This window comes from Rhea pennata, chromosome 4 (assembly GCF_028389875.1).
Source record: "Rhea pennata isolate bPtePen1 chromosome 4, bPtePen1.pri, whole genome shotgun sequence".
Taxonomy (NCBI): domain Eukaryota; kingdom Metazoa; phylum Chordata; class Aves; order Rheiformes; family Rheidae; genus Rhea; species Rhea pennata.
The window spans coordinates 14,597,527-14,612,563 of record NC_084666.1 but is presented as its reverse complement, the minus strand read 5'-3'; the positions used below and the strand labels follow the sequence as shown (position 1 = coordinate 14,612,563).

The 15,037-nt window shown below is 38.1% G+C and overlaps 1 protein-coding gene across 1 annotated transcript in view; it reads left to right on the top strand.

The window, feature by feature from the left end:
- SLC2A9 (solute carrier family 2 member 9) overlaps window positions 1–15,037 on the top strand; it is a gene marked incomplete at its 5' end in the record, with an annotated part of 101,571 nt that overhangs the window by 56,059 nt on the left and 30,475 nt on the right. Inside the window, 2 exons of the mRNA XM_062575339.1 lie at window positions 1,539–1,640; window positions 3,905–3,980. Of these exons, the coding sequence (XP_062431323.1) occupies window positions 1,539–1,640; window positions 3,905–3,980 (178 nt within the window). The remainder of the gene's footprint in view (window positions 1–1,538; window positions 1,641–3,904; window positions 3,981–15,037) is intronic.

The following is a 15,037-nucleotide window of genomic DNA, read 5'->3' as shown; positions in this document are numbered from 1 at the left end:
ATAAAGAACGCTAAAGCTGGCTTCAGAGCTGCCTTCTTCTGTTCTGCAGTGTCGCAGGACTCCCTAGTGTGGAAGTTCACCTCCCTCAAGTGAGGGGGTCGGCATGTTTTGAAGCCTTTTTTGCGACTACTGGTAAAACTGATTTTGTGGGAAAGGAGCTAACTGCGCAAGGAATTTTTCCCACTCTACCCTGAATGACTTTATTTTTTCTTATAACACAGTCCTAGACGCTCACAGGGAATAGTGTGTGTTGGCTCCCAAAATCAAGGTCCTTCCTCTAGGTTTTATTTACTTGTTTTGCCTTCTGCTTAGATGTCTGGAAGAGGGATTTCAGTTTAAAATAAATAACTACATGCCAAAAAAATGTGTGATTCTGACTTTAAATTGTTATTTGAAATGATGTATTTTAGGCTTCCTTTAATTTCTTTCTCATAAGAAAGCCAATAGCAATCACAGATGAACAATTATGGTACATTAAAAGATGCTCTGGTCTGAATGTGTATTGCTTGTGTATTTTAGTGTGTCAGACTAGCAAAGAAAAGTCAGTTTCAAGAAGCTTGCCAGTGTATTCTTCTCTAGCAGAAAAATATTCAGATCTCATGATTTTTTAATTTCAGTTGATTTAGTTTCACATGTTAAATACAAATTTGAAATGTTCGTGAATGCCCAAGTATTGGTGTTACAATTGGTTGTCTGAGTCAGGCTTTCTGATATTTGGCTTTCTTTTGCTTGGCCATTCAAATTAAACTATTCTAGGTCATAACTTATTGGTTTTCTATATTCAGACAAAAAGAAATTGAAATTAATTTTTACATTGGTTAAAAAATATATTACTTAAATGTAGTAAAAACATATCTTTCTTCATCCTTTTAAGCTGAAATTCAGAGAGCTGTTGAAATTAAAGAACACCTGAGAGGAAAAATCAAGAGCCAAACTATTTAACACTTTTAACTTTCAAAATTACTTATTTTATCAGCGTTATTATAGGAATTTGGTACAAATTTGTAAGCAGTTCCCATCAATCTGGTATTTTTTCCTCTTAAACTATGAATAAAAATCAAACTACCTAGTTCTCATCTTCATGTTAATTACTTTTGCACAGATAAAGTATGCCCTTTTAAAATTTATTATTAATTTTTGATGCAATAATTTAAATTTAGCAGCAACTTTGAGATCCTCCACAATAGTGGCATTGTAGTTAAAGTTACCCAGTTGCACATTTTACCTATCAGTAAGCATATTTGTTTTGTAGGAAGAAATATAGGTATAAAACTATTATCAGTTTGGATTTTTGATGGTTTTAAGTTTTTGTAGTTAAATAAGCATTCATAAATAAGAATGCTGTGCTGAGTTGGTTTTACAAAGAGGTAAAATTTTGTAAACTGATAGAAATTATAAGCGTATCATAGCTGAGACATAACATAATTAATTCAGTTGATTTTATTTTTGGTCTTTATATTTACAAGAAAAACATATCACATTGTTTGATTTCTTCAGTGCTTTATCAAGAAATTTAAATGCCACTTTCTGTTGTTCAGGGTTTAGTTATTGAACGGCTTGGACGTAGACCTCTGCTCATCGGAGGTTTTGGGTTGATGGTCGTCTTCTTTGCAGTGCTGACAGTATCTCTGACTTTACAGGTAATGGTATAGTGGCTACATATTTTTGCTCTCTCTTTTGTCTATTTTAATCGCTGCCTCTGCTTCAGCCAATTGGTTTGAGCTACCTGAGCCAATTGGTTTGCCATAAGGATTCGAAAGGTTTTGTGTAGTTGTAAATCTGTTGGTTTCAAAATGTGCTGGTTAGCCATAGTGGCTCTTGAATTTCAAAGTCACAGGGGCTTTGTTGTGTTCAGCTCTCATTAATGGAACAATTTATGCATTTTGGGAACTGAACCGTTCTGAAGACAATTTTACCCGTATTTGAAAAATACTATATCCTGTATTTTTATCTTTGTTTGTAAAGCACTCTTCTTGAAATTTCTTTCCTTCTTTATGTGTCATCTTTATTCTTAGGTTTGGATGTTTTTTTCCAGTAGAGAAACCGTTTCTTTCAAGTTTTTTTTTTTTTTGATCTTTTTACTGAAAATATAAAGGTTTATACCTTGTAGAACATTATGCTCAAGTTTTCAGATGTTCCCCAATTTTAAGATCAGTTTAATCTTCCTCTGAGCACTTAATACTGAGTCCATCACCAAGCATAGTTTTCTTCTGTCCCTGAAGGCTTCTGAGAAGTAAAATTGACAGTCTGTATCTGCATGTTTTTGGGTGGTCTTTCAGCAAGTTTTTATTCTGCTGCTGTTGATTTCTGTGTCTTTGCTAACATGGGTATAATTAACCCTGCTATTATACCTGACCTTCAAAATCTTGCTCATTGGTTGAAGAGAGCCAGTTTGATTAGCAAGCATAAGCAACATTGCTGCAAAGTTGTGTTTACTTACCTGTATGTAAACCACAATAAAGCTTTGCTTCACATACTTGTCATGACAACTCTAGAAGACAGCTGTTATTACAAGTTTTGTACACTGAGTAAAAAAAAAAAATCTCTTCCAAACCTTTTAAAATAAGAGTTTGATGCGTAAGGACCTTCAGCTATTATAAATAGCTGAAGTTTCAGTGCCTTTCAGCTTTACTTCTTTTCTGAAGTGTCTCAATCTATTTAGTACTAGAGATTAGATATTCTGTTGCTTTGAGCAAAGGTCCCTGGTTACAGATAGGCTTGATGTCAGGGGAATTTGTGTCTATTCTGTATTTGCACCTTGCCTCTCTCTTTTAGAGAGAGACCTTGGAGCTGAGTTCAGGTGAGAGCTCCAGAATATGCAATTTTGATTGATCTGCAGGTCTCCTGGTTATTGTTAATGCCTAGGAGACAATTAGCATAATTTTGCATAACTAAGGGAATAACTCAGACTGGGAAAAATATTAGAAAGTGTGAGTCATTATTTAAACTGAAATATAGTTACCTGTTTTGGCAAGTATAATGTACAGTTTAGTTCAAGGTGCTATTTTGTGGTGCATGTGGTTATATGCATCCTAACAGACTTGAAAACTAGTAAAATTCTTATAATAGCAGGATTCACAGTTCACTAATAAAAAAGAAATGACAGGCGAGAGAAAGGAATGCATTTTTTCTAATCTGTTATTACTGAGTGTTTACATACACAGTTATGAAACTGTGTCCTGGAAATTCAGCAGAAATTGCTCACAGTATTTGAAGTTAAAGTTCTCATCATTCAAGCAAAATCTACTCTGAGGTGGAAAAGTGGTTTGCCTCATGAGGAAAACAGGTGGTTCCACTTAAAATACCATTAAAGAACTATCTACAGTTTGTTCTTCTTTCCCCTGTGCCTGTTATTTGCACACATGGCTTTTCTTGTATGCAAAATCAGTTTATGGCTAAAAATTGCTGGATTATGGGCTTTCATATGCCAGGTTAAGGTTTAGATACAGCTGTCCTACTGAAAGGCATATCTGGCCTTCGGCCTGTCCTTTAAGTGGTTACCTTTGAAGCCCTAAAGACTATCATAGCTGCAATTTTTAAACATAGCAGAAATATCTGAGGAGGATGGAGGCACAGAACCAGTGCAATGGTGTTTCCAGATTGGCTTGAACTTTAGCTCACGATGTCATGAACTTTTTGTGTTGTGGCTTCTGTGGTACAAGAGATCATCTGGTATTTCATTACCTAGTTTCCATAGAGGACAGGATCTTTAATGCAAAACACCTAATAAAATTCCACAAAAATACTGTTATTTTCTAAAGTAATCCTAGACTAACCCAGAAATAGAGAAGTAAGTAAGGGAAACACTGTATAGTCTCTGTGATTTTTATTTTTATTTATTTATTTATTTTACTACTGATGATACATATGACCTACTTAACATGAGTATCTTTTTTCTACCCAGAATAATGTGCACTGGCTTCCTTACCTCAGTATATTTTGCATTCTTGCAATTATTGCATCATTCTGCATTGGACCAGGTATGTCTGTTTTTTCATGTTTCTCTGTACATCAAAGCAAGTATTTTTGCACTGGCAATATGTTAACAACTTGCAGTAAAGAATTTACTTTATGCATGTTTGAAGAGCACGTGGGCTTTAAGACAATAAAGGGTTATCCACAAAGTGATCTCAACATTTGCTTTGAAAATCTACATACATACCCATTGCTACTTAGCTCTCAGGGGTGTATTAGTGTTTGGCCACCATAGCTGAGATTCAAACCTCTATTCCCCAGTTGTAATTTTTGTATTTCATTTTCTTTAACTAAGAACATGTTTAAGGAATAAAAATGCAATAAAGGCAGAACTTTGTCAGAGACATGCAATGAAAGGACAAGAGTAATGGTCACAGGTTTCAGCAAAGGAAATTCTGAGTGGATAGAAGAGAAAAAACTTCACAGTGAGTGTGGTTAAGCACTGTAAGATGCCTCAGAGAGACTGTGAAATCTCCATCCTTGGAGGTATTCAAAACTCAGCTGGACAACAATTTCATGAGCAACCTCATCTAACTCTAAAGCTGGCCCTGCTTTGAGCAGGGGTTGGATCAGCTGAACTCCAGAGGTCTCTTCTCACCTAAATTATCCTATGATTCTGATTGCATCGTGTCTTTGGAAAATACATTTTAATAAATATTGCATAATATGCATAATAGTTACCTGAGTGTAGCATTCCGCTAAACACTATTGCCCTAGCATTCAGATACTTCAGTGATCAGACTTGGACCACACAGTTATCAAGTGATGAAATGTTAACAGAAATTATTTGCAGATAGATAAAGAGATATTTAATCTGAATTCAATTCATGTACAGAATAAAACAGTGCCTGAATTTTCAGATTCCTTTACAGATCTACAAAAAGGGGAAAAATCAGATGTTTTTGTAGATTTTCAACATGTGTTCTGCTGCGAACCTGAAAATCAGATTTACGCTCTCATAAATTCTCATTTTTTTTTATCATGCACCATTTATTGTCTCTTCCTTTTATAATGAGTTTGACACTGAACATTAATAATCTGTTTATACATCTTCACAACTGAAGTATCTAATTAATTGATTGTGGTTTATTAGTAGAAAGAAAGAGTTGCTGATATTTTGTGTAACTCTAAACATAGCTGTAATGCTGTGAATCCTCTTTTGGAAAAGACGATTGAAAATTATGCTACTTTAGAAGAAGACCTGGAACAGACTGGAATATTAGCTTTTCCCCTTGCTTCTGGGGAAATAGTTGTCACTAATTCCTATGTTTATTCTTTTGCATGTGTGTGGTAACTGACTGGAAGATGGAAGGAGTCAAATAGACTTGATTAGGAACTTTAACCTCCCTGTTCTTGATTATTAACACACATAATTTTGGTCTGTAGATGGCTTGTGAAGACTGTTCTCCTTCCTCACTTCTAGCTCTTCTGGTAAGGCCAATGAGGCAAGCAATCTTGCAGGCCCCTTTTCTGAGGACAGATCTCAGTTCTAGCTAAGTCTTTAACACTGCTGATGTATCACAGAATCACAATATGGTTGAGGTTGGAAGGATCCTCTGGAGATCATCTAGCGCAACCCTCTTGCCCAAGCAGAGTCACCTAGAGCACGTTGGACAGAATTATGTCCAGGTGGGTTTTGAATATCTCCAGAGAAGGAGACTCCACAACCTCTCTGGGTAACCTGTTCCAGTGCTCTGTCACCCTCGCAGTAAAGAAGTTTTTCCTCATGTTCAGATGGACCTTCCTGAATTTCAGTTTGTGCCTGATGCCTATTGTCCTGTCACTGGGCACCACTGAAAAGTCTGGCCCCATCCTCTTGGCACCTCCCTTAAGATATTGGTATACACTGATAAGATCCCCTCTGTCTTCTCTTCTCCAGCTCTCTCAGCCTTTCCTCATACAAGAAGTGCTCCAGTTCCTAATCATCTTTGTAGCCCTATGCTTGACTCTCTCCAGAAGCTCCATGTCTCTCTTGTACTGTAGAGCCCAGAACTGGACACAGTACTTGAGATGAGTCCTCACCAGGGCTGAGTAGAGGAGCAGGATCACCTCACTTGACCTGCTGGCAACATTCTCCCTGATGAACCCCAGGATACCGTTGGCCTTCTTGGCCACATTGCTGGCTCATGGTTAACTTGTCCACTAGGACTGCAAGATCCTTCTCTGCAGAGCTGCTTTCCAGCAGGTCTGCCCCTAGCCTGTGCTGTTGCATGCAGTTATTCCTCTCTAGGTGCAGCATCCTGCACTTGCCTTTTCTGAACTTCAGGAGGTTCCTCTCCACCGATCTCTCTAGCGTGTTCAGGTCTCTGTGAATAGCCTTCTGGTGCATTTGCCACTCCCTCCCAGTTTGGTATCATCATCAGTCTTGCTGAGGAGGCACTCTGACCCTTCATCTAGGTCACGGATGAGTAAGTTGAACAAGACTGGACTCAGAACTGACCCCTGGTGGACACCACTAGCTACAGACTTTCAACTAGACTGTGTCACCAATCATAACCCCCTCTCTGAGCTCTGCCTTTCAGCCAGTTCTCAATCCACCTGACTGTCCACTCGTCTAACCCGCACTTCCTGAGCTTACCTATGAGGAAGTTATGGGAGATAGTGACGAAAGCCTTGCCAAAGTCAAGGTACACAACGTCCACTGCTCTCCCCTCATCTACCCAGCCAGTCATTCCATCACAGAAGGCTGTCAGAATGGTTAAGCAGGATTTCCCCTTGGTGAATCCATGCTGGGTACTCCTGATCACCTTCTTTTCCTCCACATGCCTAGAGAGGACATCCAGGATGAGTTGTTTCATCCCCTTTCCAGGGACAGAGATGAGGCTGACTGGTCTGTAGTTCCCTGGTTGCAATTTCTTGCCCTTTTTGAAAACTGGAGTGACACTGGTTTTCTTCCAGTCCTCAGGCACCTCTCCAGTTCTCCATAACCTTTCAAAGATGATGGAGAGTGTATGTTATTTAGATTGAGAGATTTTTAAAAAAGAGGTATTCGGAAAGTACAAGCAGTTCTATTCCACTTGAAAGCTCTCCTTTCAGTGTTATAAGTAGTTTAAACAATTTAAGTAAGTACAGGAACTTGCAGCACCTACCTGTTTCTTTCAGAAAACTCTATTGAAATGTAATTTGTTCCATATCTCCAATATGTTCCATCATTTTTTAGAACTTGCAGCTCAATATTTCCTACAAAACACCACCAGCATTTTAAAATTATCTACAAAAAAATCTGTATTTCCCTCTGCCTCACTGTTCCTCAAAATGAATTCTGATTTTCATTGCTTAGCTTCATTTTTTTTTTAATTGGAAAGTCACTGCTGAAGATCAATATTATGCTGCCTTTCTTAATATTAGTGTTTCAGAAAGAACAACTAAGTGGAAAGGAACTCTAATGAGGTCTTTGTAGCTTAGGGTCTTCCTGAGGCATAATCTCTATGATTTTAGTAGTCTTCCATGCATTTGTCCCTTTTCCATCTGAGACTGCAAAATTTTAGCATCCATGGCATCTTTTGGGAAAGAAATCTACAAGTCCAGTACTTCTCATATGAATAGCCACATCCTTTGTTTTGCTTTGTGTGATGCCCTTTAGGTCTTAAATTGGAAGAAACAGAACAATTGATCCTCTTCCTCCCTTCCCAAGTTCCTCAGGATCTTGTAGACTTTTATCAAATCACGCTCAGAATTTTCCAGACTGAGTGGCTGTTTCTTAAGTTTTTTTTTCTCTCAGAGATATTTTATGACACTCTTTCAGCAAGAAAATTTCACACTTAAAAGATATTGTATTCTCTTGTAGTGCGCTGGTAGTTTATTGAGACAAGGCTAAAGCTTTGAGATACCTTTCCAACTGTTCTTGTCAGGAAGAGCTTTTCCCCCAATGGAATTAACCAATATTTGTTGTCACTGAGCTGCAACTTTTTAAGTATTTTTAGCATTTTGTAGAAGGTTGAGAGTCACTTGTTTGTTTTGGTTAAACAAGTACTATTATCATCTTATTACTAGAGCTTAGTATCTCATTTGATTCCTCCTGTAGTTAATGGAGCTTTTCAGCATCCTTTCAGAGTAAACCTCACATGGTTTGTAATGATTCTGTAGATACAGATCTTCATAGGGTAGAATCAGTTTACATCACTGAATTATTGGTACTTTGGAGAATTATCCTATCTGAAAATAGTAAATAATGTGGGGAAGTTGACTTATACTGCTCTAAAATATAAATAATTGCCTTTAAAAATGCAGTATTTTCTCTGTTAGAGATACTTGTAGAGATATGTCTGATACTTTCTTGACAACTTCAATATTGTACTGTGTCCCACTTTGAGAATAGCATATGGGTTAATTCCATCTGCTCCTTACAGCTAGGATCAGCTGTTACTATAAACCAAGCTTTTTCTTTTCTTCATTTTTTTTTAACTCGGGTTTTCAGCTTGTGGATGTATTTCAGGCATATTGCTAAGCACTGAAACAGTAATGCCAGCAGCAGGTATGCTCAGGCATGTGTGTGGTTTGTTATTTCCTCATTTATATCAAAAGACAAACAGCAGAAAGTTTTTGTGTATTTACTAAAAGCTAAAGGGACCCTTATGTGCAATATAGTCATGTGCAGGAGCTCAGCAGCATTCTATGATCTGAACAAGAAAAATACTCTTCAAAAATAACTTATTGTTCTATGAGATGAGGAAACTGTGCTGTTCCAGACATTTGTTTTATTGTGCTTATTTGGTTAGTTATACACAAATAAAGGTATTTGGTTGCAGAGAAGCATACTGCTTTCCAAGATTATTTTTGATTATGGAAACAAGTTAGTAAGTAATTTTAGAGTTTTCACCCCAAGGGAAAAAACAGAAGCTTCAGAGGAATGTTTTTCTTGGCTATAAGTTGGACCTGAAATATATGATACATTTCAAAGAAAGAAGCATCATCTAATAAAAGAGTGAGCAGAGAGAACTGATGGGATTGATTCTGGTTCCTACGGAAACAAGCAAAAAAAAATCAATACAGAATACAGGTCAAAGAAAAATACCAAGAAAAGATATTTTTAATGTCTCAGCAAAGCATGTGTGCTGTTTGGGTTAGGTGCTGTGAGCAAGTTCTTGTTTGGAATGCCTTTCCTGAGTGAGTAAGTAAGGTACAACTCTGTGAAAATTTTGAGCTAGTGATAGATGGACTCAGCTGCATGAAAAATGTCTTCATTCTTTGACCTTGTCTTAGAGAGCAAGTACACAAACGCCAATATGTGTTATTGCTCCTTCATTTGTGGAATGTTCTTCAAGAGTCCTTTGGAGCCCTTAAGAGAGGAGAAATAGCTCTTTAATTACAATAAGCAGTAATGGTAGGAGAAGTTTCAGAATCTAATGGGTTGCTTTTATATCCATCATTTAATTATCATAATTTGAGCTACTTTGTGCAGAAATTTGTGTTATATTGATAGCAGTTCAGGTTTGAGATAGGAGATTTGACAGAGATCTCACTTCGTCTTTCACAGTTTGCTCATTTCAAGTAGTAGTAGATGTACAACTGAAAGCAGTAGAAGAGAAAAGGAGGCTAAAAACTAAAGAACAGGGTTTAAGGGTGTCTGAAAATGCCAGCTAGCTAAGGCAGAAGAGGAGGAGATCTGTATCATGTGCGAAGCTTCTCTGTAGCTGTTTATATTTTATCTGTATTTTAAGTCATTTAAAAGGTTGTTTTAACACTGTAGATGTACAATGAGAAAAAGAGATGGACTCTTTTATGTATTATCTTACAGACCTAACAGATGATACTGTCATATGGAAGCTCACTATGTTATAACATGAAAAATAGTCATTGTGTTGTCATGTGTCATGTCATCATTTTTGAGATGGAGACTTAGAGCTGAATGTTAGAATACAAAATTGCTCTTACAGCAGTTTGGACAGTAAGGCTTCAAACTGGGAAGGTCAGGAAAACAGAAAGATTTTTATATGAGGAGATACAGAAGTATCATGTACTGGAGTATACTGTATGGCAGAAAAAAAGCTGAAAATATAATTTCTGTTGTTTCTGAATACATGGGAAAGGGAGAATATCACTTTATATAAGTTGAAGTAAAATGTTACTGCACAAAATAACAACAAAACCCCCCAAACCTGGGTACTAGGTAACCAGGAATAAATTTAGGATAGAAATTAGAAGAAAACTCCTAACCACTAGAGGAGCTGATTTTGGAATCAGCTTCTCAATGGAAACAGTAAAGGAGAAACTACACAAATAAGCTTAATATATTTGTAAAAGGACTATATGGACTCCTTTTCGAAACTGTGGAGGGCTGGACTTGACCGAGAGGTTCCAATCCAGTCATGTTCCTTTATCTCCAAGACAAATGCTACATCCTCTACATGAAGTCTTTATTTCCATTTAAAAAAAACCAAAAGTCCAAGAAGACAAGCATTTTCTTAGAGAGGATTTTCTAGCTGGTCATTACATAAAGGATGTGGTCCATGTCTTAATTTACATCAATAGCTGCTCTTTTAGATCAGTGGAGAAGAAAGTGTGAGTCTCTGGCTAGTCATTACACAGTAGTTACAGGGTTTCAAACTTCACTGGCTTATGTTATGTAGTATCATAGAAGTAGGTATTCTGGTCCTAAATCCTGTAAGTATTTCTGTGAATGAGTAGCACTTTTTCTTCAAATGATGTCCTACTGACTTTGGTGGAGTTTGTGAAAGTTGAAATTTGGTGTGAATTGAATCAAATGTGAATCAATATGACTTTTGATTCAATTCATACTTATTTTATAAGTTGCTGTTCAGTATGCTTGAGAATGGCAAAATCAGATTGATCAGTATATTTCTAGGCATGCTGTCATCATACAAGTGCAAAATTGATAAAACTTTGCTTGTGATAGACTTTGAAGAAAATAGTAATTTTACGGTATCTTTATTTTCCAACTGCTGCTCTTAATGCTAACTACACTTGCAAGCACAGCTAAGAAACACTAGCAAACTAGACCGTTTCAGAATTTCTTTTACTTATGTTTTGTCTTTTTTTGTCTCTTTTCTGAGAGTTTTGTCTTGTGACTGAGTTTTATAATACTTGCCATGGTTTATGGAAGGTGGCTCAAGTCTTCCCTACCATAGCTGAATATAGACGCAGTAGAAATGCGGTAGCAGCACATTTGGCATGTGTTAAATTGGCATCATGAAGTAAACATCAGAAAACTCAGAGGAAATCGCTGCTATACCCTGAGGTGCCTCAAAGAACTGTTGGTATTTAAAAGTTTAAATCGGGCTGCGCTCTTGCTCTGGATGCCAGTGTGCAGCAGCGCTGAGAGCAGAGCGGCTGTGAGGAAAGGGTCGCTTGCGAAGTGCAGTGCCGCTATACCGCTCGAAGCAGGCCCTTGCGGAAGCCCTGCTGGCGCCGTTTCGGCTTTTCCCCTTCGCGGGGGTTTCCGAGCCTGTCGTGGCCCTGGCCCCCGCAGAGGCGTTCTTCCGCTGCGCTTGGGCAGAGCGCTTGAAAGGGTCCGTGAGGGGCTGGAAAACAGCCCTTCTCTTTTCAACCAGAAACGTGCATCAGCTTGTAAACAAGCAAACAAACCCATGTTGTTGCGTATTTAATCAGAGTGACAGATTTGAAAGTCTACATTGATTTTCCAACAGTGTCCTTCATCCTGCAAGCGAGAGGGCTTTTAAGTCTTTCCTGCATGTCAGCTGCCTTTCTTACCGTCAAACAGTTCCTGCATCAGAGAGAAGGGTATTTGCGCAGAAATAATCTTAGCTTTCCCTGCTATTAAGAAAAGAAAAGAAAAATTTAAATCTGCTAACAGTTGCTAGGCTTTTGTGGGCACACCGATAGATTTAAAACATGCTGCCGTAAAAGCAATTAAGTATAAAATGCTCTGAGCATGAGAGCTGTAAGTCAGTTCTGGGAGAGCTCATAATAACCCGAAGATACATAATTACTGTGCAGTGTGTACCATAAATTAGTCCCGGTGAGGATTTTCTCGGGGATGCCTGGCTCCATCCCCCAGCTGCTGTGCCAGGCCGTTTCTGCGGAGCTCCGTCCGCCCGTGCCGCCGGCCGCGCCAAGGCCGCTGCGTTGGCTCGGGTTGGCGAGCGTGCCGTGAAGCGGGGCATCGCGTCTGCCGATCCTTCTCCGTACATCTCCAGCAAAGGGAAAAGCTGCAGCTTGCGCTTGGGGGTGGAAGTGTTTCCAACTGCCACTACTAAATCAAGGGGGGAAAAGGAAGGGAAGTTTAAGGACTTCACATGAAAATTTCTCTTTTTGTTGCCTTTCAGTGAACAAACCGAGTTTTTGGCTGTTAAGAAATAAAACTAGAATTGCTTTCCATGTGGGTGCATCTTCATCCAACTTGGGAGGGGTGGGGTGGGGCTAGATAACGTGTCCCATGACTATATTAAATATGATCTCATTCAGCCCAGATATTATGAGATTAATATATTTTATGTTGAATACTTCTGTCTCTAAAGAGCAGTATGGAGTAAATACATAGCTTTTAATAGTTCTGTTGTAGAACTGATTTTGATTCTGAACAACCAACAGAAGTTCCAGAGAAAAGGGAGCTGCTAGGACTGTAAAGGTAGTGGGAATCCACTGGATAAAGGAATCCCTGGAGATGACACGTGGAGATGTGGCAGCAAAACTTACGAACTTCCTCCCTTTGACAATAGACTTTAAAAATTATCTTTGTCGAACCTTTCAAAATGTGAATGCTTTGACACTTGAGAGCACTCTTACCTGAACTAACATGTATTCCTGACTGGTAGTTAATTACTTGCTAATGGGTTCACAACCCCAAGACTTAAGAAATTTGCTGCTGAAAAAAATATGCCTATGTGTTTTAGAGCCTCACATAACTATAAGAAACTGATATATTCAAATGTTGCTTAAATGGTTTGGATACTTTAATCAGATTAATGGGGACTAGACATAACAATCATCTACAACAAAATCCTAGTAAAAAGCTGTTTTTGGTGCTTTGAAATGCACTTATGAGGAGTGTATGTATATTATCAAAAAGGCTCTTTCTTCTGTGAATTAGTATAAAATATTTATTCTTACAAAAATTCAAAACAATAAATATGTAGAATAATAGATGTAGAAGCAATAATTGTAGAACAATAAAAGTTAATTTATTTTCCTTTTGCCCAGGCACACCTCACACCAAAGAAATGTTTGAAGTTCATCTCATCTCTTAGGCTAATCTAGCTAGATAACATTTAAATGCTAATGTTTAACGTTTACATTACAGTGATAAAACGCTTTAGGGACTAGATAGTGTTTCTTGGCAGCCAAGCTACTACAAGGAAGTCTAAATTAACAGCAGTAGGAAACCTTGGGGAAAAAATAGGTCAGAAGCACAAATGCACTTGCAAGAGCAGTAAGATAGTATGTGTTTGACAGAGGAAGCAATTGACTCTTGAATTTCCGTATGTTATCTGTTCTCCTCTGGAAACTTCATTTTTTGAGGAACACTGTTTTATTGAAAACAGCTGTACTGGCTTTGGTGACTGGCAGATGTTCTCTATCCAGTCACTAAACTGTCTGCTAAATACTCAGCAAAGTATGGTAGTATTAAATCATACTGCACTACCCATCTATATAACCCCAGCTTCCAACCTTGATTTTGCCTCTACGTTATGTCTTCAAATGGAGTTTTTAATGAGAGAGAGCTTTTAGTGCATCTTTTTAGTGCATCCTTGTTACTGTTCTTCCACTCTGTTGAAAGAATCAGTCATACTTCTAATATGTGAATCCAGCAGAGCTTCTGGGATCGTGAGAAGTGCTGCGGGAGGGTTGGACCATGGCTCTGTCTGGATTGCTATTTTGTAGTGTCAGTAGCGGAAGTTTCAAAAGAAACGTGAGAACAGGTCGTGCTTTCCCCAGAGCACATCCCAGGTGCAAATTCAGTTCAGGGAGCTTCTGAGATGGAGGCTGAATTTGGACCACCTTGTTTAGGAGCCAGCAATTGATTTGCCTTGTATTATAACCACCTTGGCATTAACATCTGTGTGAGTGTAGGGCTCAAACTCAGCTTACTAAGGACACAAAGGATGTAATTAACCTGCAGGACAAAAATGACAGATTAGCAACCTGTAGGGATCATCCATGGATAAGGCTTCAAAGGGATAAAGAAACAAGTACACTCTTATCACATGTTTTAGATAGCTGTTTTTTATACTCCAGTTGTTTTATCATATCTCGAAACATCTGGATTTCTCTACATTTATTTTCTCCTCTTGTTCTGCATGGCAGGTGATACAGCAGTTGAAGTTGTTGGTGTAGGTTTGCTATGCACTCTGTGTTCCTCTTCTCATTTTTTTAAGATATGGTACCACTAATATCAAAGTTTTAAAGTTATGGTTAGGTGCTAGGTAATTTCCAAACAAGAGTTTAAGATGTTCTAGTAATACTATGCACCGATTAACAATATGAGACATTGATTGACAATGGTAAAGGTTTTATTCAACCTTTAAGTTCTGTCCAAATCTTTTCAATCTTTTAGACCATCTTTTTTCCTGAATTATTTCCACTTCATCTGAAAGAAGGTTTAAATCTTTCATTGCAGCAAGACTGTTACTTTCTTTTTTTTCAAGCTAGACTTCCAATGAAAAGGCACCTTCAGGCTCTCTGCTCATTTTCCTCTCTGTTTGGTGGTGAATAGATATTGCTGTTTACTGTTCTTATTTTGATTATCAGACACTGCAGCTGCATTTCTACTGCTCTCCATAACTATCTGTTATGCTGAGGCAGCAGCAGTATTCTTTAATCACTAGAGCTTGAGGGCCTGTGCCTTGAATACTTTAACAGTGTCCAAAAATCATAAACGATGAGGACGTAGTCTGTTACCCATGTTAAATAGGGGAAGAAGGACAGAGAGAGAGAGAGGCTCGTCTATCCCAACTTCTCTGAAAACTTGGTCCACTATTTCTGCTCTTGGGATCCTTCAGGAGGAATGCAGTTATGCTATGACATAATTGTGCACTGCTACGATGATTAATTTGTTTGTTAAAATATTTCATGGGGAAAGCCTGACATGTCACACTGAGTTTTCAAGACTGTTTCAGCTTGCATAGAGATCACAACCAGCAGC